The sequence below is a fragment of the Vollenhovia emeryi genome, unplaced genomic scaffold (genome assembly GCF_000949405.1).
Source record: "Vollenhovia emeryi isolate VEMERY1.0 unplaced genomic scaffold, V.emery_V1.0 DF939135.1, whole genome shotgun sequence".
NCBI classification, from domain to species: domain Eukaryota; kingdom Metazoa; phylum Arthropoda; class Insecta; order Hymenoptera; family Formicidae; genus Vollenhovia; species Vollenhovia emeryi.
This window is the reverse complement of record NW_011967231.1, coordinates 2,661,286-2,687,087: the sequence shown is the minus strand read 5'-3', so window position 1 is coordinate 2,687,087 and position 25,802 is coordinate 2,661,286. Positions and strand designations below refer to the sequence as shown.

The following is a 25,802-nucleotide window of genomic DNA, read 5'->3' as shown; positions in this document are numbered from 1 at the left end:
AGCCAATCAATACGCTTAAAAAATTTGTCGTACGACAAATGTAATACCAGCCTAAGGCTGTTATTACATTTGTCGTACGACAAGTTACGAAAAATCAATAACACTCTCCTGTTACCGACATTTCATGCATGCAGCACGGAATACAACCAAAATTGGGCACTGCATTACCCGCTTGAAAAATGGGCGTAGCACGGACACGCACCAAGTGGAGACTTTATCGGCAGTACTTGAAAATGGGTGTAGCGGAATAGTTCCAAAAATGGAAATGGGCGTAAAGCGCTGGAATCAGTCGAGCGAAAACGGTAAAACGCCGGGATGGCCGCTCTCAGGTTTCTCTCTGATGTGCGTGGAAAAAAAATACAATTCAATCTCGAATCGACCAATCGCAGCCAGAAATATCGAGGCGGGCGGCACCAAGCGCAGGAAAATCCCCAGCCCGGAAAGAGTCTGAAAACAACTAGAGGGAAGAGTCTCATAACCTCAAAGATACACAGATTCGAAATACAAAAGAAGTGTCTTGCGGATTCGAGGGGATAGGATCGTGAATACACCTCGCGGTACTACGAAGCATGGTGAGAATTCAATTAATTGTCTTTAACGTTGTTTCGAGCTAAAAGTCTACGCAGCTCTGCGTACCGTGAACCTCGGCAGAAATTCCGTAAACGCTTCGTTATCCCGTTTTAGGATGTCCAACGGCACTCCGTGCACACGCTGGTGTTTCGGTCCTTGAAGAGAACTCACGATATGTTCTTACTAAATCAGGGATCCTTGCCGCCGGAGGATCCTGTTTTGTAAGCGTTAACGCTGCTCCGAATTAGCGCTCCTGGGCGGAGAATGTCTGTCTTGTACTCTTCAGACACAAGACAGAGCTGATGACGGAGAAAACGATCCGTGAACGCTTAAGGGCCTGAGCGGGAAGATTATAGTAACTGTTTGTGATTCTGTAAGACGTAAGTCAGTATCTGAGGTCAACGCACAGAGCTGTATGTCGCGACGCAATGCGAGGGATGCAACACGCACCTACGACAATTTTTTGTGCGTTGACTTTCGACGCCAACTTGAGCGACTGTCTTAGTCGTGGAAGGCTGTTGTATACGACTTACGTTTTTCTCTGCCTTGCCTTACGTCTGTGACTGAGATGGTCTTGGAGTTTGAGCAGAAAGACGAGGCAGAGAAAACCGTGAGTCGTGTACAAGAGCCTTTTGCAACTTACGTTCTTCTCTGCCTTGCCTTACGTCTACGACTAAGACAGTCGGATCGCTCTCTGCCATCAGCCTTGGTGTACGTCACTGCCGGACAAAGATTTAAGGCATTTTAAAGCACTGTCTCAAAAGAGTACAAGATGCCCATTCTTCTCAGGCTCTTGCTTTTCAACTATGAACTCCCTGGCGCTTGCTCACGAGTCTTTTCCCCCAGTGTGAGTCCGCGAAAGGTGAAACGTTTCATTGGCAAATAATGAAATTGTTCAATAAAATTTTTCACAAGTTCACGCTAGAGGAAAAAACTTCATAATCGAGCCCTTGCCTTGATCTCGCGGAGCAGCATTGACTTATCTGCAATATTTATGTTTAGGCAGCAAATGAAGAAGATTGTAAAAGCAAAAGACTGTTACGGCCCAGTATTAGAACGTGTTAAACAGAACAACATGGCTAAAGTGCAGCAAGAAAACGACACTGCGGATCCGCCGCCGCCAGGAGGTAATATCCTGCGATACGGGTCGAGTCCCTTACGAAAAAGTAACGAAATAATTACTGGAAAATTACTGTATATCAGTAATTGAACTATCAGAAATTACTGATGTACAGTAATTTTCTAATAATTATTTCGGTGCTTTTCCGTAAGAGGTTGGGGACGAGAATCGTCGCTTTTGCATATAATGTTATCGTAACGATTGCCGTGTGGGTTTCAGACGAAACTTTCGGAGTCAGCGCGATGTCGGCGGTCGTTCCTTACAGCGCGACGAAAGGGAACGCAAGCGTGGTGCCAATGGGGACGGGGAGCAACGTGGGTGGCGGTGCGCTCGCGACGCCGCAAAAGAAACCGCCCTCGATGGTGAAGCCCAAGTGGCACGCGCCGTGGAAGCTGTACAGGGTCATCAGCGGTCACTTGGGATGGGTGAGATGTTGCGCCGTGGAGCCTGGGAACGAGTGGTTCGCCACAGGCTCGGCCGACCGAGTGATCAAAGTGAGCGCCTGACTCTCGTTATTCGTCTAGCAATTAACTGCTCACGGTGGAAGCATTGAATTTGACTCGCCAATTTGCCGGCACAAACTCGTGGGCCTGTAATTTCCGCTGTTACGGCTTCAAGTTTGTCCGGAGCGACTTTTCTTATTTGACGAGAACCCGCGGGTCCGAGTAGAAACGTAATTTAATAAAATTTGCCAGTTGGATTGACACAAAAGTTATTTCTGTGAACCATCACCGGCGACGATAAGAAGGAACTTTATTTTGTTGGGTAGCGATGTCCGCGCAAGCTCGTACAGTAGATGGGCCTTTTTACAGATATGGGATCTAGCGAGCGGCAAGCTGAAGGTTTCGCTCACCGGCCACATAAGCAGCGTTCGTGGCCTCGCGTTCTCTCAGAGGCACCCCTACTTATTCTCCTGCGGCGAGGATCGACAGGTCAAGTGCTGGGATCTGGAGTACAATAAGGTGATCAGGCACTACCACGGCCACCTGTCGGCGGTGTACTCCATGGCGCTGCACCCCGCCATAGACGTCCTGGTGACGGCGGGACGCGACTCCACCGGGCGGGTGTGGGACATGCGCACCAAGGCGAACGTCCACACCCTCGTCGGGCACACCAACACGGTGGCCAGCGTAATCTGCCAGTCCGCAGAGCCCCAGATCATCACCGGCAGCCACGACTGCACGATACGCCTGTGGGACCTGGCCGCCGGCAAGTCCAGGGCCACCCTGACGAATCACAAGAAGAGCGTGCGCGCCCTGACGTTCCACCCGTCCCTGTACATGTTCGCCTCGGCGTCGCCGGACAACATCAAGCAGTGGAAGTGCCCGGAGGGCAAGTTCATTCAGAATCTGTCCGGCCACAACGCCATAGTCAACTGCCTGGCCGTCAACGCCGACGGGGTCTTGGTCTCCGGCGCCGACAACGGCACCATGCACCTCTGGGACTGGCGGACCGGTTACAACTTCCAGCGGCTCCAGGCGCCGGTCCAGCCCGGCTCGATGGACAGCGAGGCCGGCGTGTTCAGCATCACGTTTGATATGTCGGGCACTCGCATGATTACGACAGAGGCTGATAAGACTATTAAAGTGTACAAGGAAGACGATACTGCCGTAAGTTGGTCTTGCGTAACCGCTCGACTTAGCTAATCGCATGCTGATAATGTTCGACCGGCTGTCGCTCTCCGAGCTTTGTGTCAACTAACTTTATCTATGTTTTCAGACCGAGGAAACGCATCCCGTCGACTGGCGGCCCGATATAATCAAGCGAAGAAAATACTGAACTGCTTTAACTTATTTCTATTGTATATACGCTGATCCGATTAATTTAACGTGACTATAAAGTTGTAACGTGTTGGAGAATTATTTTTTATATAGGATCGCCTTGACTCCCAGACTGTAAGACGGACAGAGCTATCCGAGCTGCAATAAAAGAGAGAAAAGATTTCCACCGAGATTCCCCGTTTCGTTTTATCATAAGACAAGCTCGAACGTGTCGATTGGCTGCCGAAACGCACGGAGTGGGAAACTCCGGTTCTCCCGCCATCGGAGAGTCACTAGATCGAGTAGGATAGTCGGTGGAGAGGCTCGATCGCGATAACATCCGGTAACAATGGCCGACCCGACCCTGCAGACGTTCTGCTGCCACCAGACAAACCGCACGGACAGGACGATAGAGATAATGCAGGAATTCAATACGGACGCTTACAACACGGTGTGCATGCTCTCGTCGACGATGGGCATGATGGGCGCGATCTACCAGGTAAATCCGCCACGGAATGCAATCGCCCGCCTTCGCCGGTTCGTCTTTTTCTTATTAATTTTACGGCCGGTTAACGTACAGAGCCGGGAACTGACCCGAAGTACGGCGTTCCTCGACCGGAATCGATCGCCGAGAGGCATTGTCTCGGAGCTGGAACTTCTCTGTCATGATACGACTTCTCTGCTGATCCGGTTACACCTTGCACACCTTGCCTCCTCCCTCTTCCTCCAACGCGTACATCCATCCTGTTTTACATGCGAGAAATGTACGAGAGAGAGTACAGCGAAAAACAAACCGGTATAAAGTGTTATGTCGAATAATTGTGGCCTACACGCAAGATAAAATATGAAATAATTTTACATATTACAAATGAATGATTTAAGAATGAGGCATAACAGTTGGAACAGTCGAACGATATGACGTGTAATAGTAGCGATAACGAAATTGATTTGCACGTGTAACGTGCCGGGTTGATGTAAACGCTCGAGGGTATCGAGAAACGTTCGCAATTCTGGCACTGAAGGAACGTATCTTTTCAGATTCTACCCCGAGAGGATTCGAACAGTTCTTATCGCTGGCGGAGCTTCTCCAGAGGACGAGATATCATTGTATGGCTTGCCGTCGCCGATCTCTTAGCGTCTTTAGGTCTAGTTTATTATATCGCAATTAAATCATGCAGTTAGTAGTACGTAAACGCCCGCGGATTAGTCGCGAACGGCCGTGAGCTAATTTCGGCCGGTGAATACGACGGTGCGTAGACAAATGAGATAGGTGTCTTATCTGCGGTTGTTCCTGGTCAGGTGTGTTTGTGAGGTCGGCGCTGTGGAGGAACTTCAAGTCCATCATGCCACTGGAGAACGACACGTCGAACGTGGTGTTCTGCGCCGTGTTGTCGGTAACGTTGACACTCCCTACGCTTCGCTACTGGTGCGCGAAAGCCCGCGGCAAGACCGAAAGCCCCGGGTCCACGCTCCGAGAACCGTGTCCAGGTTCTAGCTCTGAGAAATGTGTGGCCAATCAACTTGTCGCTTTTCCGTGAAAGATGCAGGTTGACCGGCCACGTATTTCTCGGGACTGGAAACTTGGACACAGCTCTTGGAACGTGGACGCGAGGCTTGAGAGACTCTTTCACTCCTCGCAGGCGTGGATCCAGTACTTCTACATGGCCACATGGATATGGACGCTGTGCTACGCGGTGGACATGAGGCTGCTGCTGGGAGACAAGAATGGACGTCCCGCTTACTATCACGCCCTGGCCTGGATGCTTCCTGCCGTTCTCACCACATGCGGGCTGATCATTCTGTACATGCCGAACGCAAAGTCAGGTTTTCTAAGTGTCGCGAGTCGCTCCTCGGGCGCGCGTCCTCGCAGCGATGATTACAGGCGAAATTGTCATCTTGCAGCTGCCACAACCTGACGTCGTTATCCAGCGCGGTACTCCGTATCCTCCCGAACTACTTCGCCACGTATGTGCTGCTGGCGGTGGTCATGATCGCCAATCCCATTTTGTACGTCGCGTCCACGCGGGACCTCGAGACGGCGGTTCTGCACAGCATGGCTCAGATGACCGGGAGGGAACGCAGGTTGTTACACACGATCAGATTGAAGTTCGCTCTCATCAATCTGGTCTACTACGTGTGCTGGACGCCTAATCTAATTAACGGGGTGCTACTGTGGATCCTGTGGTTCCGATTGCCGATCAAGGCGATCATCGCTCTGTGGTACATAATGGTACGTTCGTGTAAATTTCACTTCAAGCACGCGGACAAACGCAGAGGAATGATCGAGGTTCCTTTCAATCCGCAGGCCGTGACGAATCCTCTCCAAGCGTTCTTTAACGCGATCGTTTATCAGTCGTGGACCAGAAGGGAGAAGTTGCGTCTGGAGTTCTGTCAGGACTTCAAGTCGAACACCAATCTGCATTTAAATGCGATCGCCAATGTAGACAGAGGCGCGCAAGTTTCCGAGTCGTCTCCATTGCTGAATCCGCAAACGGGATACAGACAGAAAACACCGCACGTCAGTATAAATGGATCTTCGTCTCTATGAGAATCTATTTTTTACCTGTACATAGTGTATGCCATACTGTAGCGTTAAGGTGAGATTTAATATATAAAGTCAGAGTTTCGTATCATAAAATCAGACCCGCGATCGTGCATTTCCGTTCAGGCGCGATTCCCTCACAAGATTTCTCAGAGCGTCCCGACTGAAGAGGACATTTTTATTAAAGTTTTCGAAGTACCTTGCGATGGGAAATGTTTTATAAAATAGGATTTTTTAAATATATATATATATATTACACAGAGAGGTCGTATTAAAATATAGTTTTTTATACATTATACATTCGTGATAGCAAACACAAAGTAGATGGTAACTTAATTTAGTTAATATTTAGACATCGTAATCTATAGAGAATCGAGATTTTAAAGCATAACAACGAAGAATGAAAAAAAACGCACTATATATATGCAAGTCTTTTAAAGAGACGATTCGGCGTAACACGCATTTGCGATGCGCAACAGACTGTTTAATTATTCTTAAGAGATAGCGTGTCTTTTTGAAAAGTAGTAGATATTATTCCTTTGCAGCGTTGTATAATAGTCTCATAAATAAAAAGATATAACAAAATAGTAGAGAATATATGTATAATAGGGGTTTCGTTATTAATAACATTTTGTACTTAAACATTACGCGTTATACGCTCTAAATACTGTTAAAATATATCTTTTTCTATATCATAATATCACGACCAACGGCGGTCACATGCATCATCGTATGTATGTACATGTGTCTCATTATCCATTTGAACATCAACTGCATCATCGTATAAATTGGCAATGAAAAAAGTACAAAATCTTATATTTTAAGAATATCGTCAATATCTACATTAGTCATCTTGCCAGAAGCGAAGAATACGAGCATTAACAAGTTTCGTACGTACGAAAATAAGTATATAAGCGACGGCCAAGTTTTAAAATAGAATAAAAGAATAGCTAACACTAAGCCTAAATATTCTATGTTTTTGATACACACACAAGTCTCGGGATGTGTCTTTATCATATTATCATATTAAATGAATATTTTCATGAATATATATTTAATTATGACTTATATAGATATAAATGATAATCATTTGCATTGGTTTTCTCGCTTCTGGTGTCGCAATCGGCGATGGCTGATGAAGGAATTACGTATTCGTTAAATTATTGTTCTTTGCTCTCGTCGAGTATTTTATAATAAATTAATAAAATAGGAAGATCTTTTAATAGTCGTCACAAAAAAAATATAGCAGATATTATGCTGATTACAAGACCGTTACAAATTATTTTACGTAACAAATTGTGAAAGGTACTAAAATATACGTATTTCAATTTCTAATAAAGTTATTTACACTAATTATAAATTGGGATTGAATCGTTGATTAGCAAATTCGTGTCTGTTATTTCATTGTTATGCCAAATACGAAAATATAAAACGTTTCTTCCTGGTAATAGTATTTCCTCTTTAAGATGCATTACAAAATGAATTAGAATTTCCCGTTTATCTGTTTGGCACTTTGGCAAAGTCTGCAGCATTATTGTGCTAACGTTTAAAATAAAAAGGACAAAGCTTACACAAATACATAAAACACCTATACGTAAGGAGAACTCAAGCCTCAAAATCGTCACGTCCGGTTTGCACCATCAAGAGGAAAGATGCGGGGCTCCGAGCGTCAAAGACGTGATCTCACGAATGATCATCTCGGTGATTCTCCATGCTAGTTCCTCTTTAGCCTATCAATAGCGCGTAATGCATTAATCAAACGATTATATGCGGACAAATTACTACTATTGCTTTTATTAATGAATAAAATATTTACCTTATCTTGTTCTATATTTACAAATCGCTTTACAACACGAGTTAGGCGAGATTCTGAAATATATGCGCACACAAGGTATTGTACATCCTGATCTCACGTACATATATTGCTTAAACTAAATATGCGTGTAACTCACCGTATTTCCTATGAGGATCAGGCTCTATTTCAGTAATAAATCTACCTAGGTTGTCAACGTAACCAATGCTTAAACTGCAAAATGCAAAATTAAATTATTCGCGGCTTACAAATCAGTACAGATACGCGAATTGAAAATGTCAAATTATCATATACCTATATTTGTTACGGCGCCACAAAGAATCTGGATCGTAAAGTTGCCTCGTGTCGATGTTCAAGTGACTGTTGATAGTTTTCTTATTATCAGGTAGTCTGCCACCATTATTTCCAATTTGAGAAATACTTTGCATACTAGTACACACGGAGCTTACTTCGCTGCTGCAATCTGAACCTGCAAGTAAATATAAAAGTACACGTATCCTCCAATTAACATCGTGTATTGTACAGATATAAAGTTGCGTAAAATTATATAAATATAAAATCACTTATTGAAAGATACGATATTCCTCAATAGCTCTTAGGCATTGCGACATGTTATTGGAACCATCGATACCAACCTGTTCTTCTTATCTTGGAATGTAAACTCGGACACGGACTGGTCTGAATCGTGCTGATTAGCTCCGATAAGTATTTATAATACAGCTGCGATGATAAGAACGCCGGGAGATAGTGCTGCAAGACAGTGTTGGCCTTTAATACAACTACTTTGATACGAGAGTCCGTGTAGTGAGTGCGCCGTGTTTTAGGCAGATCTGTGTGTGTGGTAAATAAGTGTGTACCTTGTTGAGAAAATTATATACAATTTTACTGGGCTTATCGAAACAATCGGGCTGCGGGCCGCTCTTGTCCTCGCGGCAAATATTCTGCTCCACGTGAAAGCGTATCTTGTCGCTAAATCCAAGAGGCGTGGTTGCTTGCAGGCTGAAATATCTGAAAAACAGCAGTAACATTCGTTTAAATCGGTCCACTTCTCTTCCTCCGTGCAATACTCGTAGATTTATATAGAAGTTACTTCTCGTATATAATAACGGCGTCGGATTGCGCTTCCTCGGGATTGGCCGCTCCCTTCTTCTCCAAAAGATTCTGCTTGTAGCTTCTGGCGGCCATCAAAAAGGACAACAGCTCTCGCTTGTTCTCGAGTTCCATAAACTGGAATGTGAAGAACGTGAAAAGGATCTCTCGCGGAAATTTCTGCCGGAGTAAAGTGGATTGCGGTGCGAACCTCCATGAAGTAGAAGAACGCCGGCTCGTTGTATAATATATCCGCTAGTTGTACATTGCCACTGGTGAGCACGTCAATTTGATGCTTGCAGTGAAATTCGCTTCGTAGAAAATCATTAATATATCTGCGAGAAAGAAGAAAAGTGTACAAATTTTCATGTCGCGTCGATTACCGACTCGAACGGCGCGTCCAACGAACGTGCGTAACACTCACTCGTTCTCTAATATATCGTATACTATGCTTTGAACAGCAGATAGGCACCGTAATATAGGCTCAGTGTGTTCCTGGACAATGGCCCGCTCCATATCTACCCTCAATTCCTCGGATATTTGATTCGCACCCAGAGCTTCCTTGAGAATGTACTTCCTGTAGATCCTCAAAGCGTCCTGCCTGCTCGTTGTCGCGTCCTGTCTTCCACCCCCACAATGGTTTGATTGTCGCGTCTCGCTCGCCGCCTGACTAGTCTTTGGCATACCGTTGGACGCCGCGTCGTCCGTCCTGCCGTCGAACAGCGTCTCGCCGCTCGTCCGAGTGTCCACGTCGCAGCTGAAGTTCTCGTTATCGTCTAAGGAAGCGGGCAGGGCGTCCAGCGGCTCCTTTTGATTTGACCGTTTGACTCTCTGCGCGTCGGGCATCCCGGATGCGCTGCACACGCACTCCACCTCCAGCCAGAACTTGATGAGGGCTATGCGCTTCCTGGTGTCCATGAACTGGATGAAGTAGCCGAGCGCGCTCTTGTCCTTAAGTACCTCCGGCAGGGCCTTGGACAGCCGGGAGCTGAGGACGCGCGCACCCTCGGCGTCACTGTTGAGAATCTCCTCCTCCTCTTCCTCGAGATTGCACAGTACACCTGAGGGCGTCCGAATGGACGACGCGCCGCCGTTGAATGCATCCGCCAGGAAGCTCGCCGAGCTCGCCGATTTCGTGGGTGAGGTTTCTGGTAGTCCGGACTTGTCCCTCTGCCCTGCAAGCGTCAATCTCGTTACGATCCTCGAGGGTGTGCGGGAAGAAACGCGCCGTCACAAACAAGCTATCCGCCAGGCTGGTTACCGGGCAATCAAACTAATTTCAGCTTTGAATGTACAATAGAGAGACATGTGTACGTTAGGAGGAGGCAAAACTGCAACGCGAACGGCGCAGTATCTCGGCGGAGAGGAAGAAGCGAGAGGAGGAGAGGAAAGCGAGACGTGTCGCGCGTGCAAATGTCAGGAGGTCAGCCTTCTCCGGGACCAGGACCGCGCGCCCCCGGCCGGGGGAGGGGGAGGAGGTCGCGGGCCGCCCGTCAATCTACGCCGCGGCCCTGGCGTGCGCGCGATATAATTACCGATCTTCTTAAAAAATTGGAGCATCGTTCGTGCGAGCGCGTAGCATGATGAGGGTCGCCGAAAGGTAAACAACGGACGATGCGCTGCTGCGAGTGCAGCGTGCGCGCATCCCACGGAGCGCGGTTCAACGGCGGCCCCCGCGCCGAGGTCGCTCGGGGGAAACGGGCGCCGGTCCGCGGCGACGACGCACGACGTACGCACCCGGGCGTGGGCGGCTACGCGCGCACGCGGCGCCGCGCGGCACTCCGCCTCGGCGTCATCACGGGCGTGCGAGGTGACAGATCACTGTTGTCTCGCGCATCGCTCTCGCGATTACGACACATTACGCACCGCGCGCGCAGGTGCAGGCGGGTGCAGCGGCGGCACGTCCGGCGGGGTTCTGCACTCCGCCGACGAGCCCGTGCCCCCGCGTCGCCCGCGCTACGTCATACTTTGCGCACTTGGCACGTAGACGACCGGACGTCGCGGGGGGGAGGACGGGACGCACGGGAGGCGCGGACGTAACGAGCGAATTTAGCCGCGTCTCACGTGCACCCTCGCGCACGCGAATGCGCGCGGACGGGAAAGTGCGGAAAGTGTGCACGCGCCGCGGGCGCAGCCGCGCGCCTTTCGAACGTTCGCGCGAGGCACGGGGACGCTTCGGCATCTACCACAGGCATTGAAGTCTCGCGGGATCGCGCAAAGTCGCGCGCGAACGGGGAAAACGCGGACGGTACCGCGAGACAGCAATCCTCGGAGTAATTCTATTGTTCTCTGAAGTAACGTCTGTACGTTTCTCATCTTTTTTATTTGCAGCACGTGAAGCATTCGAAGAGATGGGAAGTATGATTGGATTATACCGGACGTCACTGCGTCGCGTCGATAATTTACATGAAACGCAATGCCGCGCGTGAAATTCATGAAACTCCAGCTTTCTGTCTCGCAGCTGATTCGGAGATGGATAGAGTCTGATTAAAATTCACGAGGAAAACGCGAGATCGACGCGAGATTATCTCTCGCACCGTTCCACGGATGTTCCGCGTCCCTGGTAGCACAGTGCACCGGCTAAACGTCCGCCCAATGCACCCGAATATCGGGGTCGATGCACCGTGCTGCTCGGGATCCTGGAAGACTCCTCTCTTCGTCGAGAGGAGCGGCGAATTAAAACGCGGTACATGTGGCAAAGGTTCGCCGAGGGCGAGGATACGCGAAACGCGCTGTCGCAGTTTTCTCTCTCTCCTCCTCTTATTTCTACATATCTGCGAAGCATTCGACCGAATCTCTCGAGCGGACGCCAGGTGCCGGCCGCCCGTCCCGGGTCCCCGGGACGATCTACCGTCATGGGCGAGGCGCTTGGCGATCGCACCGGCGTATACGGAGGCGTACGAAAATATAATACACGGGCGAATCCGATCGCGTGTACGCACGCGATGTTACGCGGCCGTTCCGAAGGCCGGCTGTCAAGGTAGACCGCGTTGGCGCGCGAGAGGGCAACGGCCGGGCATCGTACTCGCCCCGCGTGTGCCACGCGAGGCGCCGGGAGGTGACAGGAGAGACGAGGTGTCCGCGCAGAGTCCGCGGTGCGTATACCGGTTTTGCACGCGCGTACGCGGGACCGAATCGCTCGCGCGGGCCGGCGGGTTCCCGCCGGAGGGCGAACGGAGGCCGCTGTCCATTTTTCAGTCCTCGCCACGTCAGGAACGCTCGCAGCCGCGCCGGACGGATCATGCTCGCCCTACGCGGCCTCCTCGTTATCGCCGCCTGCCGCGTCGCCGCCGCGACGCCCCCCGCGTCGGCCAAGGCGGTCTACGATCAGCGGCAGACCGGCGACCTGAATGTGCAGATCGAGCTCAAGAACCTGCAGGTGGTCGCGCTGCTCAACTCCGAGCTCCTGGACGACTACACGGTAAATCCCTTCACATAGGAGGCACGCGAGATCCTCTTCTCAGTCCTCTTCCTCCCCGTTGGCGCGCACTCTTCTCTGTTCTTCTTTTCCCCCCTCGAGTTATTTCGTACCACCTTCCTCGCCGGAAAAGACTTGTGGACTCTCCGATAGTCGATCAGCGTCACTGAAAACAGTTGTAAGTATAAAAATAATTCAGTGGTATACTTATAGCTGCGAATCGGTGAGTATTCGCTGTTTTCAGTGATAATCGACCGATTGGCTTTTAGAGGACGCGTACGAAGAGAACCGCGCGACGATGTACCCACTCGATCTCGCCGCGCCACTTTAACTTGTGACCGAAGGAAGTCGTGGCCTGTTCGGGCTTTTGTAAACCTGCAGTCCTATGTGACAAACTTGACGCGAGGTCGAGGCGGGCCTGTAATTTACAAAGTCCACCTTAGATGCTTTACATACGGGATGCGTTTTACATTTTACGCCCTTCATACTTTACGCCGAGCAAGTAGTAAATTGCCCCGAGTACCGCTGACGAAACGTCGGCATTCACCATTGATATCGTGCGTTGCCTTCGCAGGACTACGATTACTTCTACGATTACGCCGACTTTACCGTGAAGCCGGGCAACCGGCCCACCACGGGTCCCACGACTGCGGGGACCACGGAGAGAAACGACATCACGCAGGCCGCCGAGCCGGTCCCGCCGCTAAACTCGATCACCGCGGCGTCCGTCGGCGACGCGAACGGAGTCGCGAGCGCCGCTCCGTCGAATGGTACCGCGAGCGACGCGACGCCGCTGTCCCAGGGCGCGGGGATCCCGGACGCCGCCGACTCGTCGAACGGTACCGCGGGCTCGGCACCAAACGCGGACAAGAACGACGATAAGAGCCAGCCGAGCGAGCAGGAGCAAGAGGAAGATGGAGCCGGAACGGCTCCCTCGGCCACGGCGAGACCCGCGCACGGCCCGCGGTCGCAGAAGCGCTGCAAATCCGGATACGTCCCGAACGGCGACGGACGCTGTCGGCGGGCGAGTCGACCGTGGCTCACTCGCTTGTTGCCGTGAGTACGACCGCGATCGAACGCCCCTCTGCCCCGATGGAAAAGCCCGGGGTAAATATAAGATAAATGTCCTCCGGAGATGTGCCATATATGCATTGAGTTTCTTCTTCTTCTTCTTAATTTGATCGGCTCCGTATTACTTGACAACGGGACCGACAGCTAACAGATTGTCTACGGGTGGGTGGGTGAGCCAAACCGCGTGTTGCTTTGGCGCAAAAGTCGTGTGCGAGTCGATGAACGAAGTTAACAGGTCCGATGCCTCGCAAGGGGTGACGTAACCGGATGATGCAACGCCTGCGGTATCAGAAATTCCCACTTTGGTTGAAAGACCTCTTCACCGCGTGGCGCCCCAGGCGGAACGTTCTTTTCACACCTGGGGCTCGAGCACGAATCGTCTCCTCGAGCATGAACTCGTGAAAATGAAGAATTCAATATCCGTCAATGGAATGTTTCGTGATCGAGGAAAAGACTCGTGCTCCTGAGGACGATTCTGCTTCTGGCTCATCCGAGTGGGGAAGGTTTACACGGGCGTTTTGGTATAACCGTCGTACTAAAGTACGATTTCACTTAAAAGTCACAGGTCTTGATAAGACCTTCGCCCGTTTATCTCACTCGGATGAGCCACAAGCGAGAGCATTATCAATCAATTTATTTAACTTCAGCTCTTAGCCAAGAGGTGGACTTGGTTTACAAAAGGTTCTCAACTCACTTTCTCAACTCGCCACGTTAACATACATATCTTCCCTTACTTGCTACGACTAGTGTTATTGCCAGAAAGAGCACTATCGAGTTTTTTTGCCTTCGCACGACGAAGCGAATCCCGCATTCGCGATTATCTCGGGGCACGTTCGGTGCGCTTCTTCCCCTCTCGCAGCCCTGTACGGCGAACTTCATCGCTGGACATCTTCCTAAAATAAAGAAAGAAAAAAATGTAATACATGACTAAAAAGTATACTCGTAGGAGCAACCGCGTATATTCTTATCTCGTAAAAAAAAAGCTCGCAAAATTTCCTCCGTTTTATCTGAACCGTCGACTCCTCTTGATCGTCACGCCTGGCTCTCCGCTCTCCGTTCGTTTGTAATCTGCAATTAGCCGCGCCGTTGGAATCGGCGATACGGTCATCCGCACGTCCGTCGGCGCGTACGACGAGGTTTCGTTCTCACGCCAATCGACGTGGCGTCGTGTCCTATAATCCTGCGGCGAGATGGATCCCCCTATCATACAGATTCCGTGTACCGGTTCGCGCAACGGTCCTGCGAGTGCGGCGGGCCCGCTACTCGCGCGGTCGTCGCAGTTGCGGAAAGGACCTCGCTCGTCTCGCTCGCGTTCAGCCCGAAGAGCCCATTGTACCGCGGGGTATACTCGCACGCATATCTCCCGGTCTGCCCGCTCTCGTACGCGACGCAAGCACCACGTGCGCCGACGTGCACAGCACCACGAAGAGAATGACGACGGTCCGGATGCTGTTTCTCCTCGGCGCGGCGTTCCTCGCGCTCCCCGAGGTCCGCGCCGCCCCGACGAGATACGACCAGCGGCAGGAAGGCAGCGTGAATGCGCAAGTCAAGCTGGAGAACTTGCTCTTCGTCGTGGCCGTCCCGAACTTAGGCGGGCCTTTAACCGAAGCAGCGCTGGGGGCTCTCGACCAGATGATATCCCGATCGAAGAACGGCTTGTTCAAGTCCGGCGAGGGGGCTCACCAAAACGAGCCCTTCTCCGTGGAGATTGTACAGCTAAATGAGAACCTGGACAAGGACGGCTCGGTGCGGAAGGCGGAAGAAGACGCGGGAACGTCGAGCGTCTCGGATCAGCGAGCGACGCCTGTCGGCTACGAGCCGGCCGGAGGAGCCGAGAGGGTCGCGAGGAACGTCAAGAACTTCGAGTTCCCGAAGAGCCGCGAGGTGCCGGCCGTCCCGGGGTACTTCGCCAGCGCGAGGAAGCCGTCCAGGCCCAAGACGGGAAGCAGCGGTCGGGCGCGCAACGTCGTCGGGAACGCCTGGACCCCTGACGTCGAGCCGGGAAGGCCGGGCACGTCGCTGAAGAAGCAGCTGCCTCAGACGGGAGAAGAGGACGTCGCGCCGAGCGCCGGCAAGAACGACGTGTCGCCGCTCGCCGAGGAGAAGCAGCAGGAGCTGAGACTGCTGGGCGACGGTGTCGAGAATTGCGGTCCGGGGAGGCGTCGCGACGCATCCGGCGTCTGCCAGTTCGACGGTCCGGCCGGCTCTCACCTGTAGACTTAAGCTCCCGCGGCTGTAGCTCTTAAAACATCAAAACGTACCAATTGTTATCACGCGATTATCCGCCACGGTGCGATTACTGTACTTTCCATTTAGCGCAAGTCTCTCACGATTTATCACGCCTGCTGATCGAGCTCATTTTCCTTTGCTTATTAGTGCAAGAGCCATATAAGATAAAACGGGAGGAATTGTTTGCGATTGATTTAGCGGTTAAATCGCGCGCTTAACGTGAGATGATTATCATACTACGTAAAGTGTACGTGTATGGAGATTTACATATGTATCTGTTAAACTACTTGATCAATAAAATACTTAAGCAACAACAATAACGTGGACATGTATTTAAATATAAGTGCAAGTCGCGAAAGAATACTTTTATTGGGGAATCTGTAATTCTAACTTTTAATTGCGATTCAATTTTCACATCCAAATCGAGAATCGCTCTTGGGAATCAGAGGTACGCGAAGACCGCTAATACTACTTTCTTCTCCTTTCCGTACTTCCTACTTGTTCCCTTCTCGTCGCCGCGGGATATAAATAGCGCTCGTCTTCGGGAATCGAATCCTCACCCTGAGAATCCCGCGAAACGCGATCTCGCCGATCTCGAGGAAACGAGCCGCGCGGTCCCGGGACTTTTCGGAAAGGTCGTTCCCCAAGGCGGCGATTCCGCGTCGTCTCGGTTCCCATCGCGAAGGCGGAAGCGCGAGCGAGGAAGAAAGAGAGAAGGAGAGAGCAAGGGCAAGGTTACGGTAATAGGCGCCAAGCTGCGAGACGGGCAGATCGGGGAAACGAACTCGCTGCGAACGGCCACGATAGGACGTTGCCCTTTACAGAGATTGGTGACTATAGGCGCACACCTACGTACAACGTGCACGTACACACACCTGCGGCGGCGCGTGTGATAACTATTCGCTCTGTCTTTGACATCATCTCGCGCTTCCTCCTTCCCACCTCTCGCTCCTCCCTTTGAATAAAACTGGTTATCGCCGCGAGGGACGTTCAACGCGCGATTGATACGTCGTTGACGAGGAGCGGGAGCCTCAGCCTCTGCGGTCCCACCTCGTGTCCTCGTCCTCGAGTTAATGCTATTAATACTGGCCCATGCTCCTCTCCTGCGATCCGAGTGTAATAAGGACGGGGTGGACGCTCGAGGAATGTCACGGATCGTTTCCAGCGTCGCGCATCTCCTCTCAGCTGGAGGCCAAGTGGCGAGAAACCGCAATTAGCCGCAGGACGAATGCTCCTTGAATCATGAGCGACTGAAAATAGAAAGAAAGAACGGCGAGACCTCGTTATCTGACGACGTCGCAAGCAAACCTTTCGTCAAATTTTAATTAAAAACGTGAACGTACGTTAAAATTTTGATCTTAGAATTGAGATAGCACGAAAAAATAAGATATCTTTAGCTCGTTCCTAAGGAGAAACGTCTTAAATGTTAAGTAATGTACCTTCTTGAAAGTAACGTCGACTTTACTGCTGAAAGTTGGCTCATAAAATTGCGCGCGGAGAAGATATTTTCAGATTAATCGTGCTGAAATCTTCCCCGCGATTCTCGCATAAATTACAAGAATTTTACGGCGTATCAACACAGTGCCGTGACGATGTATGTGCCGTTAGCGGCAGGTTGCCGTCGGTACGCCGAGGTTCTTGAACTTTTCCGGGGATCCGTTTCTAGAGCCGACCGGAGGAAGGCTCAGGTTCGGATCGCCCAGGTGGGGATCGGGATCGTCCTCTGGTACGAGACATCGCCCGGTCATCACACCTCGAGCATCCTCCGTGTTGTCCGGACACGTCCCACGTTCTCCGACCGTCGTTTTCTCCGCCTTCGTCGCATCTCGCGGCACCGGTCCCGGCCCAATCGCGTTTCCGCGTCGTCTCGCTTAAAGAGTCGCAAAAAGCTGTCGGCCCGAGCTCACGTCCGTCGGGCAGGAAGTAACTTGGCAAATTCACGTCCGGCGCCGAGGAGAGAGCATCCCGCAGTTTTCCGAAGTCGCCGGTTTCGATCGGCATCGAATAGAGAGCCGTAATTTAAGAGTCAGAGGCAGCTCGTGAGCCACCGCGAATAAAAGACAAGTCGACGAGTCGCGGTCGAGTGGAAGGCAACTCGACGAGTAGCCGCTCATCAATGTTATCGATCAACATGCGCGTGTTCAAGACTGTGCTGCTCATCGCGTTCTTCGGCGCGGGCGTTCGGTGTTCACCCATCGCCGACAAGCCGACCGAGTCCACGGTCGAGTTCGAGACCAAGACCGAGGTCACGTCGGTGGTACCGCAGGAGGCGCAGGCTGTAACCCTCGCGCCGACGTCCACGTACCCCGATGCCACCGATTTCTACGATCAGCGGCAGAACGGGTCCGACAACTACCGTATCCACGTAGACGGTTTCGTAATGGTGTTCGCGCCGGTCGAGGCACTGCTCCTGGCCGCGGCTGCCGGCACACCAACGACAGAGAATCTGATCCCAGGGATAAACAGTCATAGCGCGTCCTCGACTGGGAGCCAGCCCGCCGGCGACCCGGACAAACCCGCCGTTGACGGTGCCCACAGTAACGATGCCCACAATAAAACTGAACAGGCGATCTCGAAGACAATACACAAGTAAGAATCCGTCTACTTCGTGTCGTTGCCCTGATAATTAATTTTATTGACATTAATTATAATTATATCAATCTCTTAATTCTAATCTTATTGCAATTGGTATCACGCGTAATTTTTCAATTCTCTTATTATAAAAATAATACAGTGTACACTCTCTCGACGTTGATCCTTTCGTGTTCCAGGCAACCAGCTGTACGGTTGGCGAATCTCTTGGCGCCCTTGATACGTCGCATGCGGGGCACAAGCGTGCACTAAAGCGACTCCTCAACGCTCGCAATTCCAATACACATAGTGTTCCGCCTACAGCATATATTAAGAAAACGATATTCTCCTTTCCTCTCAATAACATCGTTCTACGTTTCAAAGCTATAACCATTTCAAATAAGATGTTTAAAGAGGACCGTGCTCTCTTTCTCTTTCTCTCTCTCTCCCTCTCTCCACAGGGATAGGATATCAGCAGGGTTGCTGGACGAGTACTCGTAGAATATAACGTGTATGATCAACTCGATGTCGTACCACGCATTTATATGATGTCTTAGTATCAATAAGGGGACGCGCTAATCGATAGCGTTATCTGGCGTGTTCATTTCTCTGTAACTTAAAGGATGGCTTTTAAAATACATTAAATTGCACAAGTCACGATTTCATTGACCTTATCCGTACAATGTAACGGGCGATTGTGCTTCGGTACCCACATATGTATTTACATGTTAGACGAGCTAAATGCAACATTCGTCTAGGGCGTTAGCTATAACTTCGTTTTGATTTAGCGCCACAGCATACAATCGCCATTCACTTGCTTATGGAACAATCGTGAATGTCGAACGCGAGCTCTTTATGCACTTGCGTGATATAATCTACTTTAATTATATTATTAAAGTTATGTATACGTAATTATGTGCATCTTCGAGATATGAAAGTTTATTTGATTAAACATTAAAATACATATGTGTTGTTGTTTGGTGTGTCATCACAATGTTTCCTGTGCTTAAAGCTAAGTTAAAGCAAAGCTTTATTTTGATAGAGGAAACGTCTCAACGATTTAGAATAAACCTCAACTTTGATTTCACCGAGCAACAGGTCTTCGGGAGTTATTATAAATCCTAGAGATACTGACGTATGTACATTCTTAGATAAAAAAAAAGAGAAATAAATTATACACACGCACGCACGCACACAAATAATCGCATAAATGTTTTTTTCTAGTCTTCGTCTACTCAGATTTTTTAAGCATTTTTACATCTACGATTTGTCATAAAACATTTCACTATCTTCTTGGATGCCACATAGTAATTACAGTAATGTGAGTTACAGGATCGAAGACACAATAAAAAGTATCCAAGCTCTACTTCTTCATTTCACAGGATAGTATTTTGCACCCGTTGTATTTTCCATTAAATGCTATTATCTTAAGTGTAGGATACCCTGTTTGTCTCGAATGAAAAAGCAATCTTGAAATCAATCTTTTATTATGAATCTAACAGTTTCGCATGTCGGAGAATTATTTTACGCACCGAATCTAAACTTCTACGATCAATTGTACTCGGTGGGAATCGGCACTGGATATAATACATTCGCGAATAACGAATAACGATTTATAATTTTGTATTTTCACAAAAAGTGTACTAGCGTATTGTACAACGTATTCACACACACAAATATATGTTCAAATATACATTTAGACACAAATATAATTTAGACATATAAAATATATATTTTATATACGCTAATACATTTAAAAATATATATTTAAAATCGTTATTTATTATTCGTGAATATATTTTACCCAATGCCCGTGAAAAAAAGATACAATCAGCAAAATTAAATATCCCATTAATATTCTTTTACACGCTTATGTAATTAGCTATGGTCGATTGTAATTTTAACCAGAATCATTTATTCTTTAATCATTTTTTTACAATTATTTTAAAAACAGCGACGAGCTCGTATTCAAATTTGATTCAGTTATTCTTTGCAATTTCGACATATGACATCATATCAATATACACATGTACAATACTACATTCAGCCTGGAATTAACATCACAAAGCGCACAAAAATATGCAGTTACGAGAAAAGGAAAAATATATATAATTTTAATTTATATCTATCTAAACTCCCTTGGAGATTTGCTCATATCGAAATTAGAAATCCCACTTTTATCAAACGTTCGTCGATGTTTAATATAATAATTCAGACTTTCAGAAAATTGACGTTCTTAAGAATTTAAATAATTTGTAACAGCTAGGAAAAAATATATATATATGAAATAAGATATTTTAAAATATTAAGCGGAAGTCACCTCAATCGCATAGAGATTCGCAGTCTATCTCGCCGGGACTGCTATTAGCAAGTACGGCTTCGTCAAATTTTAATTCCTCCTTACCCGCCTACAGAGGAATCATATCATTTGACATCACTTTCGGAAAAGTCAATAATCTATGTTGAAATATGGCAGTAGCGTGGAAGAAGCACACTATAAGAATGTATCGGCGACATCGCCGGCAATTACCTCTTTGAGCAAAATTCGGCAATTCTCCACAACGCTACGTCGCCGATCCGGCACGTTGTTCAGGACTTCCTCCGGCGACTGATGAAGATTATCGATGATCTTGCGAAGCTCGTTCAATTCCGTTATAGCGGCTTCTAATTTTATCTCTAGATTAGACCTGCAAACGATAACGTTTCCCGAATAATTAATAATTGGAGCTTAATCGTCATGACTCGATCAAGATTTACTGAACACTCACTTCTCCTCTTTCAATTCCTGTATACACGTGTCGTTGTCAAGCTGTATGATTCGTAGCACTTTCAGAAGTTTGGTAACGAGATTGTCCACCTCGATCACTTGATCGACGAGATCTACAGATGGACAGTAATCTATCAAAGGTATAGGACCGTCATTGGTCCCGGTATCAGATTCGCTCACGGAGTCGCAATCGTCGTCACCTTCGTCTTCCACCTGCAAGTTTTAATACGATTAATGAATACTACATCAGACTTTTAGTATTATATGAGTTGATTTCTCTCAGACGCTTGCCTTACGACGATGCAGGATCGCCTGGGTGAGATTCGTCAGGCTAGTACACTCATCGCCGTATTTTGTCTTCCTTATATTATGCTCGTCCGACGTTTCGGAGTAACTCAGTGCTCTACGTAGAGAATCGCTGCTCGATATCATGTTATGCGAGTACGTGTCTGGCAAAGGTACGTCTTCCAGGACGCTTTCCATCATCAAACATGGCTCAGTTTCGAAATCGAGCAAGTCGGACGACGATTCCATACTTAGTTCTAGAAAATAAAAATTGTGCCTTCAACAAATCGGAGGATAATCACCTTATCTCATTAGCTTATCTCATTCGTATTCAATTACCTTTGTAAATCTGTTTAGACGAGTCCAGGCCGGACTTTTTATCGATGTTTCTTGCCGCGAAGGGATGCGTCGCGGCGTTTCGAATTGCGCTGATCACCGCGGAAACGAAGGACCCGCTCTTCGGGCTCGGCGTGCGTTCCTTTAAACTCTGCTTAGAACTAACCGGACTAGACTCCACGCTACTGTTACTTCTGCTGTACGCTTCGTTATGATATATAACGTCCTTTATGGGAAAAAATTATTATTTAATTTAAACCCTCTAATAATGAAAGAAAATAATTTTTAATTATTAAATTTAGAAGGAAAGTCAGCAGAGAGAAATAATAAATGTTAGCCCTCCATCTATTGTGATTGTCTATTATATTTATTTATAGGAGGTAGCATGTTATTTTTCATTTGTATAAAACAGCTATTGACTAATAAGAATATAAATTACTTGACGCGCAAAAGAAAACTCTTATCACTGTACTTACTTCAAGATCTTTTACCGAGATGTTATAAGAAGCAATTAATTGATCTACCAATCCTTCCAATCTAGTGCTGAGCCCGGAAAGAGCTACAGCCGCTCCGGACATGGCGGCGCCTTGAGTGAGCAACAGTTCTCTGCTTCTCCGCTCAACGGCATTCAACTTTAGACTCATTGACAAATTTTCCTGTCTAAAACGAGATAATAAATTGTTCAAATATAATTTATAACGTTTAGCAAAAATATTGTCGAAAGTTTTCGTGTAGCACATACCTTCTTTGTTCGCTAATTCGCACTAGATGCTTACACTCCTCCGTTTGTCTCTCCAATTCCGTTTCTTTTTGAGTTAAGGCTCCGCCTTTTTTCTTGAGCTACAAAAGACAGACAGACATGAAATGGTACATACGTCGTACCTTAAGAGACGAATTAAAAAGACACACACTTCTAACTCGGCATCTTTGAGCGCGTCTACCAAGGTGGCCTTCTCCTCTTGGAGAAAATCTTGCATCTCAGCTGATTCGGCCTCCAATTCTTGTTGCTGTTGCAGCAAGGCCTTCTGCGCGGCTAGACTTTTGTCCAAATCCTTCAACAAAAATGTCACATAAAAAGATATTTCCTTGACAGAGATAATTTTTATAGAAACTGCTGTAGACATGATATTCTTACCCTGCTTAACATACGACAGAGCGATTGCAGATCAGCTATTTCAACTTGCTGATTAGCAACAACTTGTCCCGAAGATTGTATATGACACTCGAGCTCGAGGAAGCTGTCGCTGCCCTCTGGAAAAAAAAGAGATTTCACATTTTACTTTCTCTAAATTTTTAATTATGAGTAAAGTTATCATTTAACTTTGCATTATTCGTTGAATTACCTGCGTGCTCCGATTGCGGCGTTCCCAGCATAGCCAGTACCCGCTGCGCGTTCCTATCGAGTTCCTGACGTGCAAAGGCGTGGTCGGCCCGTTCCTCTTCTAGAAGACGATTCGCCTCGGCCAGCTGAAGTTTCAATCTCTCGTTCTCTTCCCGCAGACTGCTGCTCGTCTCATTCGAGCGTCTCAAATTATCCTGCAGAGTCTGTACGTCGTCCCACGCGTCCTCCGTTTGGCAATCCTTGTGCAGTCTCTCGATAACCTCGGGCCCAGCGATGGCGTTCGGTTGCCCAGACATCGCCTTCTCGATGTCCTGCCCGGTCAAGCCGGTCTGCGCGCTGGTCTCGTGATATATGCGAGTCCTTTCTATGATTCTTTGCCTGGGATAAGGCGGCAGACTTTTGTGAACGGAAGACAAATCCCTCCCAATGGTGCTTTTCTTCTCAACGCTTCTGCTGAGGCTAACGTCTCGACTTCCAGATCGACTTCTGGCCGCCTTGTCCGTCTTCTCTCCAACTTTCGAGATCGTCAGTTTATTTCTGTTTCTACGCGGCAACGTTGCATACGTATCGAGCGCCTTGTTATCTTGACCAGCAGTTTTATTATCGGCGCGTGAGCCGATACTTTTCACGCAGGGCGTTCGAGTTGCCAAGGACGGTATCTTCACTCTCGTTTCCTCGGACGGCGTGGACGCCGGCGTGCGCGCTCCTCGCGTGCTGGACGCGGTCCTCGATCTCGACGAATCGCTCCTGACGATTCTCCCACTTCGTTGCGCAAGATCCTTGTTGATCTCCATGGTCAGCGCAGACGGCAACGAGTCGGGCAGCACTCTCGTCCTCGTCTTCGCGATCGACGACGAGGTGGGAGTGGCTACCGAATTGGACACTACGTTGCTGCTGGACCGACAGCCGTACGTCGCTGTACCACGGCTACCAACAGGCGTCTTGGTGACGTCTGAGACGAGGGAGGCGCTCGATTCCCGGGCGCTCAATTTCTCCTTCGATCGTGGTCGATGGTCCCGTTCTCTGCTCGCACCTGGAATCTTGGCCATTAGGTTTCTAGGCGTTGCTGTTCGCGACTTGGACCGCGGCGTCGTCGCGCCCAAGCTCGCGCTCGCGGTCGTGCTCGTTGGTTTCGCGCGAACGCACTTCTGCGACTCGGTACCGCCCGTGATCTTCTTCTTGGCCGCGCTGGACGTCGTCGCGGTCCTCTTCACGTTCATACGGCTCGTTCGCACGGACACGCTGCCGGCGATGGACGAGCTCTCGCTGCCGCCCTCGCTCGTGCCTTCGCCGCCAGTAGTACCTAGCCGCGCATCGTCCGGCAACGTGGAACCGCACGCGTCCTCGTACACCGAGCAACAACTGACGAGGCTGGAGTCGCAAGAGGCCTCGTCCAGGCCGCCGCAACTACTCGTGTAGTCGACGCTATTTCTACTGCGTACCTGCAAGAAGAAAATGTCGTGTAAATAAAGAACCAATTAGGACTAGGATCTGTCCATCGTCTGGACGTTTTTGACGGTTTTTACATAGTGAAAGCGCGTAAAAGATTTTTTATCCCCTCTACGAATGAGACTTCACACTTGAAACTCACTCTCGGAACTTCCGTCGCGCAACCCTCGACGCCGCTGTCGCTGCCGTCCTTGCTGTCCTTATTCTCGGCCAGCGACTTGTCGTTCGCCTTGTTGTTCTGCGACTCGGTGATGTGAATAACGGTGATGTTGCATTCACTGTTCATAGTGAGGTCCGCATCCTCCTCTCCGTTAAGAGGCGAGGCGAGATCCTCCGGTACGCCCGAGTCCTGCCGCGCCACGTTCAACATCGGCGAGACCTTCAGGCAATTTTCGGGCTCGGGATACGAAGTCTCCATTACGACGGTATTGAGCGACTCGCTCATTTCGTTCTTATCATCTCGCTGAAACATATCGTAGAAGAGGACAAATGAGTGCAAAAGTAATTAAATATTATATTAATACAGTGTCCTGCAGCCCATCAACACACTTAAAAAATTTGTCGTACGACAAATGTAATACCGACTTAAAAGAATCATCGCGGAATAAGGATACAGACAGGAGCAATTAGTCCGCACGGCGCAAAGTCGATGAAGCTATTTCGTTCCAGAATCGAGTTATGGCATTCCAATCACGGACATATTGAATTAGTCGAATGGCACACACGCCTCATGCGAAGGAAATCACTTCGAATGGTCTGGACAAGATTTTTCCGATTCGTGTAGGGTCAAGAAATGGCTCAGTAGTTAACTATTTAGTAGACAATGATAAAAAGTAAATATTTGATTCTTATCGATATACATGTTACATTTCAATCATTTAATTTTAAAGAGAAAGAGAGACTCTCCCCTCAAGTTTTATTAACGTTTCACGGTTACATTCATTCATTCGTAAACTTATAAAATTAATAATCTGCGGATAATTTGTAGCGAATAAATAAAATTCTAATTTGCATCTTGAGTGATTCAGGTTCATTTATTATTTTCCGCGCAAGATCAGTTGATGCTCTTTAAATGAAGACCCATTTGAACTCTGTTATCAGTTTTTCCCCTCTACTTTTGATCGAAGTACTTAGGTCCGATAAAAGGCTGGTGTTATGCAGACATGAAATCGCGATAACACGAGGAGGTACGAGGTGATTTCCCCTGAGCACGTATCTACGAGCACAGCTGATACCTCGTAGATTGTTCGCACAGATGTCTCGTTGTGCTACTACACATTGAGTCACTAAATTACTACTTCCCCGGTTATCGGTGACGTTGTACATTTCAAGCGTAAATCGCGATTCGCGAGAAATCGTGTGAGACCGAATGATAGTGAGAGTGGATCGTGCCAGGAATGTATGTATAGTATATATGGCCGAATGAGACCTCGAGAGATA

At 48.6% G+C, this 25,802-nt stretch overlaps 7 protein-coding genes across 8 annotated transcripts in view; 5 read left to right on the top strand and 2 right to left on the bottom strand.

Moving 5' to 3' along the window:
- The first annotated feature begins 58 nt into the window (after nucleotides 1-58).
- Nucleotides 59-3,641, top strand: LOC105567751 (pleiotropic regulator 1). The gene is made up of 6 exons (XM_012022865.1): nucleotides 59-572; nucleotides 685-791; nucleotides 1,573-1,697; nucleotides 1,910-2,184; nucleotides 2,503-3,300; nucleotides 3,410-3,641. Exons 1-6 carry the CDS (start codon nucleotides 570-572, stop codon nucleotides 3,467-3,469), a joined length of 1,368 nt encoding a protein of 455 aa, XP_011878255.1. The 5' UTR covers nucleotides 59-569; the 3' UTR covers nucleotides 3,470-3,641.
- Nucleotides 3,642-3,707: 66 nt separating this feature from the next.
- On the top strand, nucleotides 3,708-7,109 carry LOC105567752 (G-protein coupled receptor 143-like). The gene is made up of 6 exons (XM_012022866.1): nucleotides 3,708-3,949; nucleotides 4,489-4,594; nucleotides 4,750-4,844; nucleotides 5,091-5,269; nucleotides 5,353-5,680; nucleotides 5,756-7,109. The coding sequence occupies exons 1-6, from the start codon at nucleotides 3,800-3,802 to the stop codon at nucleotides 5,996-5,998; spliced, it is 1,101 nt and encodes a 366-aa protein (XP_011878256.1). The 5' UTR covers nucleotides 3,708-3,799; the 3' UTR covers nucleotides 5,999-7,109.
- Nucleotides 7,110-7,195: 86 nt separating this feature from the next.
- LOC105567753 (A-kinase anchor protein 10, mitochondrial) lies at nucleotides 7,196-10,544 on the bottom strand. The gene is made up of 10 exons (XM_012022867.1): nucleotides 10,430-10,544; nucleotides 9,319-10,069; nucleotides 9,106-9,229; nucleotides 8,896-9,032; nucleotides 8,663-8,813; nucleotides 8,441-8,555; nucleotides 8,100-8,274; nucleotides 7,945-8,018; nucleotides 7,809-7,861; nucleotides 7,196-7,722 (listed from the first exon to the last, which is right to left on the bottom strand). Exons 1-10 carry the CDS (start codon nucleotides 10,452-10,454, stop codon nucleotides 7,633-7,635), a joined length of 1,695 nt encoding a protein of 564 aa, XP_011878257.1. The 5' UTR covers nucleotides 10,455-10,544; the 3' UTR covers nucleotides 7,196-7,632.
- A 209-nt stretch (nucleotides 10,545-10,753) lies between these two features.
- On the top strand, nucleotides 10,754-13,372 carry LOC105567765. Its single transcript, XM_012022879.1, has 2 exons — nucleotides 10,754-12,315; nucleotides 12,887-13,372. The coding sequence occupies exons 1-2, from the start codon at nucleotides 12,136-12,138 to the stop codon at nucleotides 13,370-13,372; spliced, it is 666 nt and encodes a 221-aa protein (XP_011878269.1). The 5' UTR covers nucleotides 10,754-12,135.
- A 1,432-nt stretch (nucleotides 13,373-14,804) lies between these two features.
- On the top strand, nucleotides 14,805-15,682 carry LOC105567750. Its single transcript, XM_012022864.1, has one exon. The coding sequence runs from the start codon at nucleotides 14,815-14,817 to the stop codon at nucleotides 15,598-15,600; it is 786 nt and encodes a 261-aa protein (XP_011878254.1). The 5' UTR covers nucleotides 14,805-14,814; the 3' UTR covers nucleotides 15,601-15,682.
- A 1,642-nt stretch (nucleotides 15,683-17,324) lies between these two features.
- Nucleotides 17,325-18,456, top strand: LOC105567747. The gene is made up of 2 exons (XM_012022859.1): nucleotides 17,325-18,201; nucleotides 18,384-18,456. The coding sequence occupies exons 1-2, from the start codon at nucleotides 17,729-17,731 to the stop codon at nucleotides 18,454-18,456; spliced, it is 546 nt and encodes a 181-aa protein (XP_011878249.1). The 5' UTR covers nucleotides 17,325-17,728.
- LOC105567749 overlaps nucleotides 18,238-25,802 on the bottom strand; it is a 21,343-nt gene continuing 13,778 nt past the window's right edge. The window contains exons 2-12 of one of the 2 annotated variants that reach the window (XM_012022863.1): nucleotides 24,505-24,825; nucleotides 22,915-24,355; nucleotides 22,707-22,822; nucleotides 22,483-22,623; nucleotides 22,314-22,411; nucleotides 22,048-22,231; nucleotides 21,575-21,797; nucleotides 21,242-21,492; nucleotides 20,952-21,163; nucleotides 20,714-20,870; nucleotides 18,238-18,798 (exon numbers count right to left, since the gene is read on the bottom strand). In XM_012022863.1, coding sequence (XP_011878253.1) covers nucleotides 18,772-18,798; nucleotides 20,714-20,870; nucleotides 20,952-21,163; nucleotides 21,242-21,492; nucleotides 21,575-21,797; nucleotides 22,048-22,231; nucleotides 22,314-22,411; nucleotides 22,483-22,623; nucleotides 22,707-22,822; nucleotides 22,915-24,355; nucleotides 24,505-24,825 — 3,171 coding nt within the window. In that variant the 3' untranslated portion in view covers nucleotides 18,238-18,771. Of the gene's footprint in view, nucleotides 18,799-20,111; nucleotides 20,592-20,713; nucleotides 20,871-20,951; nucleotides 21,164-21,241; nucleotides 21,493-21,574; nucleotides 21,798-22,047; nucleotides 22,232-22,313; nucleotides 22,412-22,482; nucleotides 22,624-22,706; nucleotides 22,823-22,914; nucleotides 24,356-24,504; nucleotides 24,826-25,802 lie in introns of those variants that run through there. The other variant, XM_012022862.1, reaches the window with a different exon arrangement.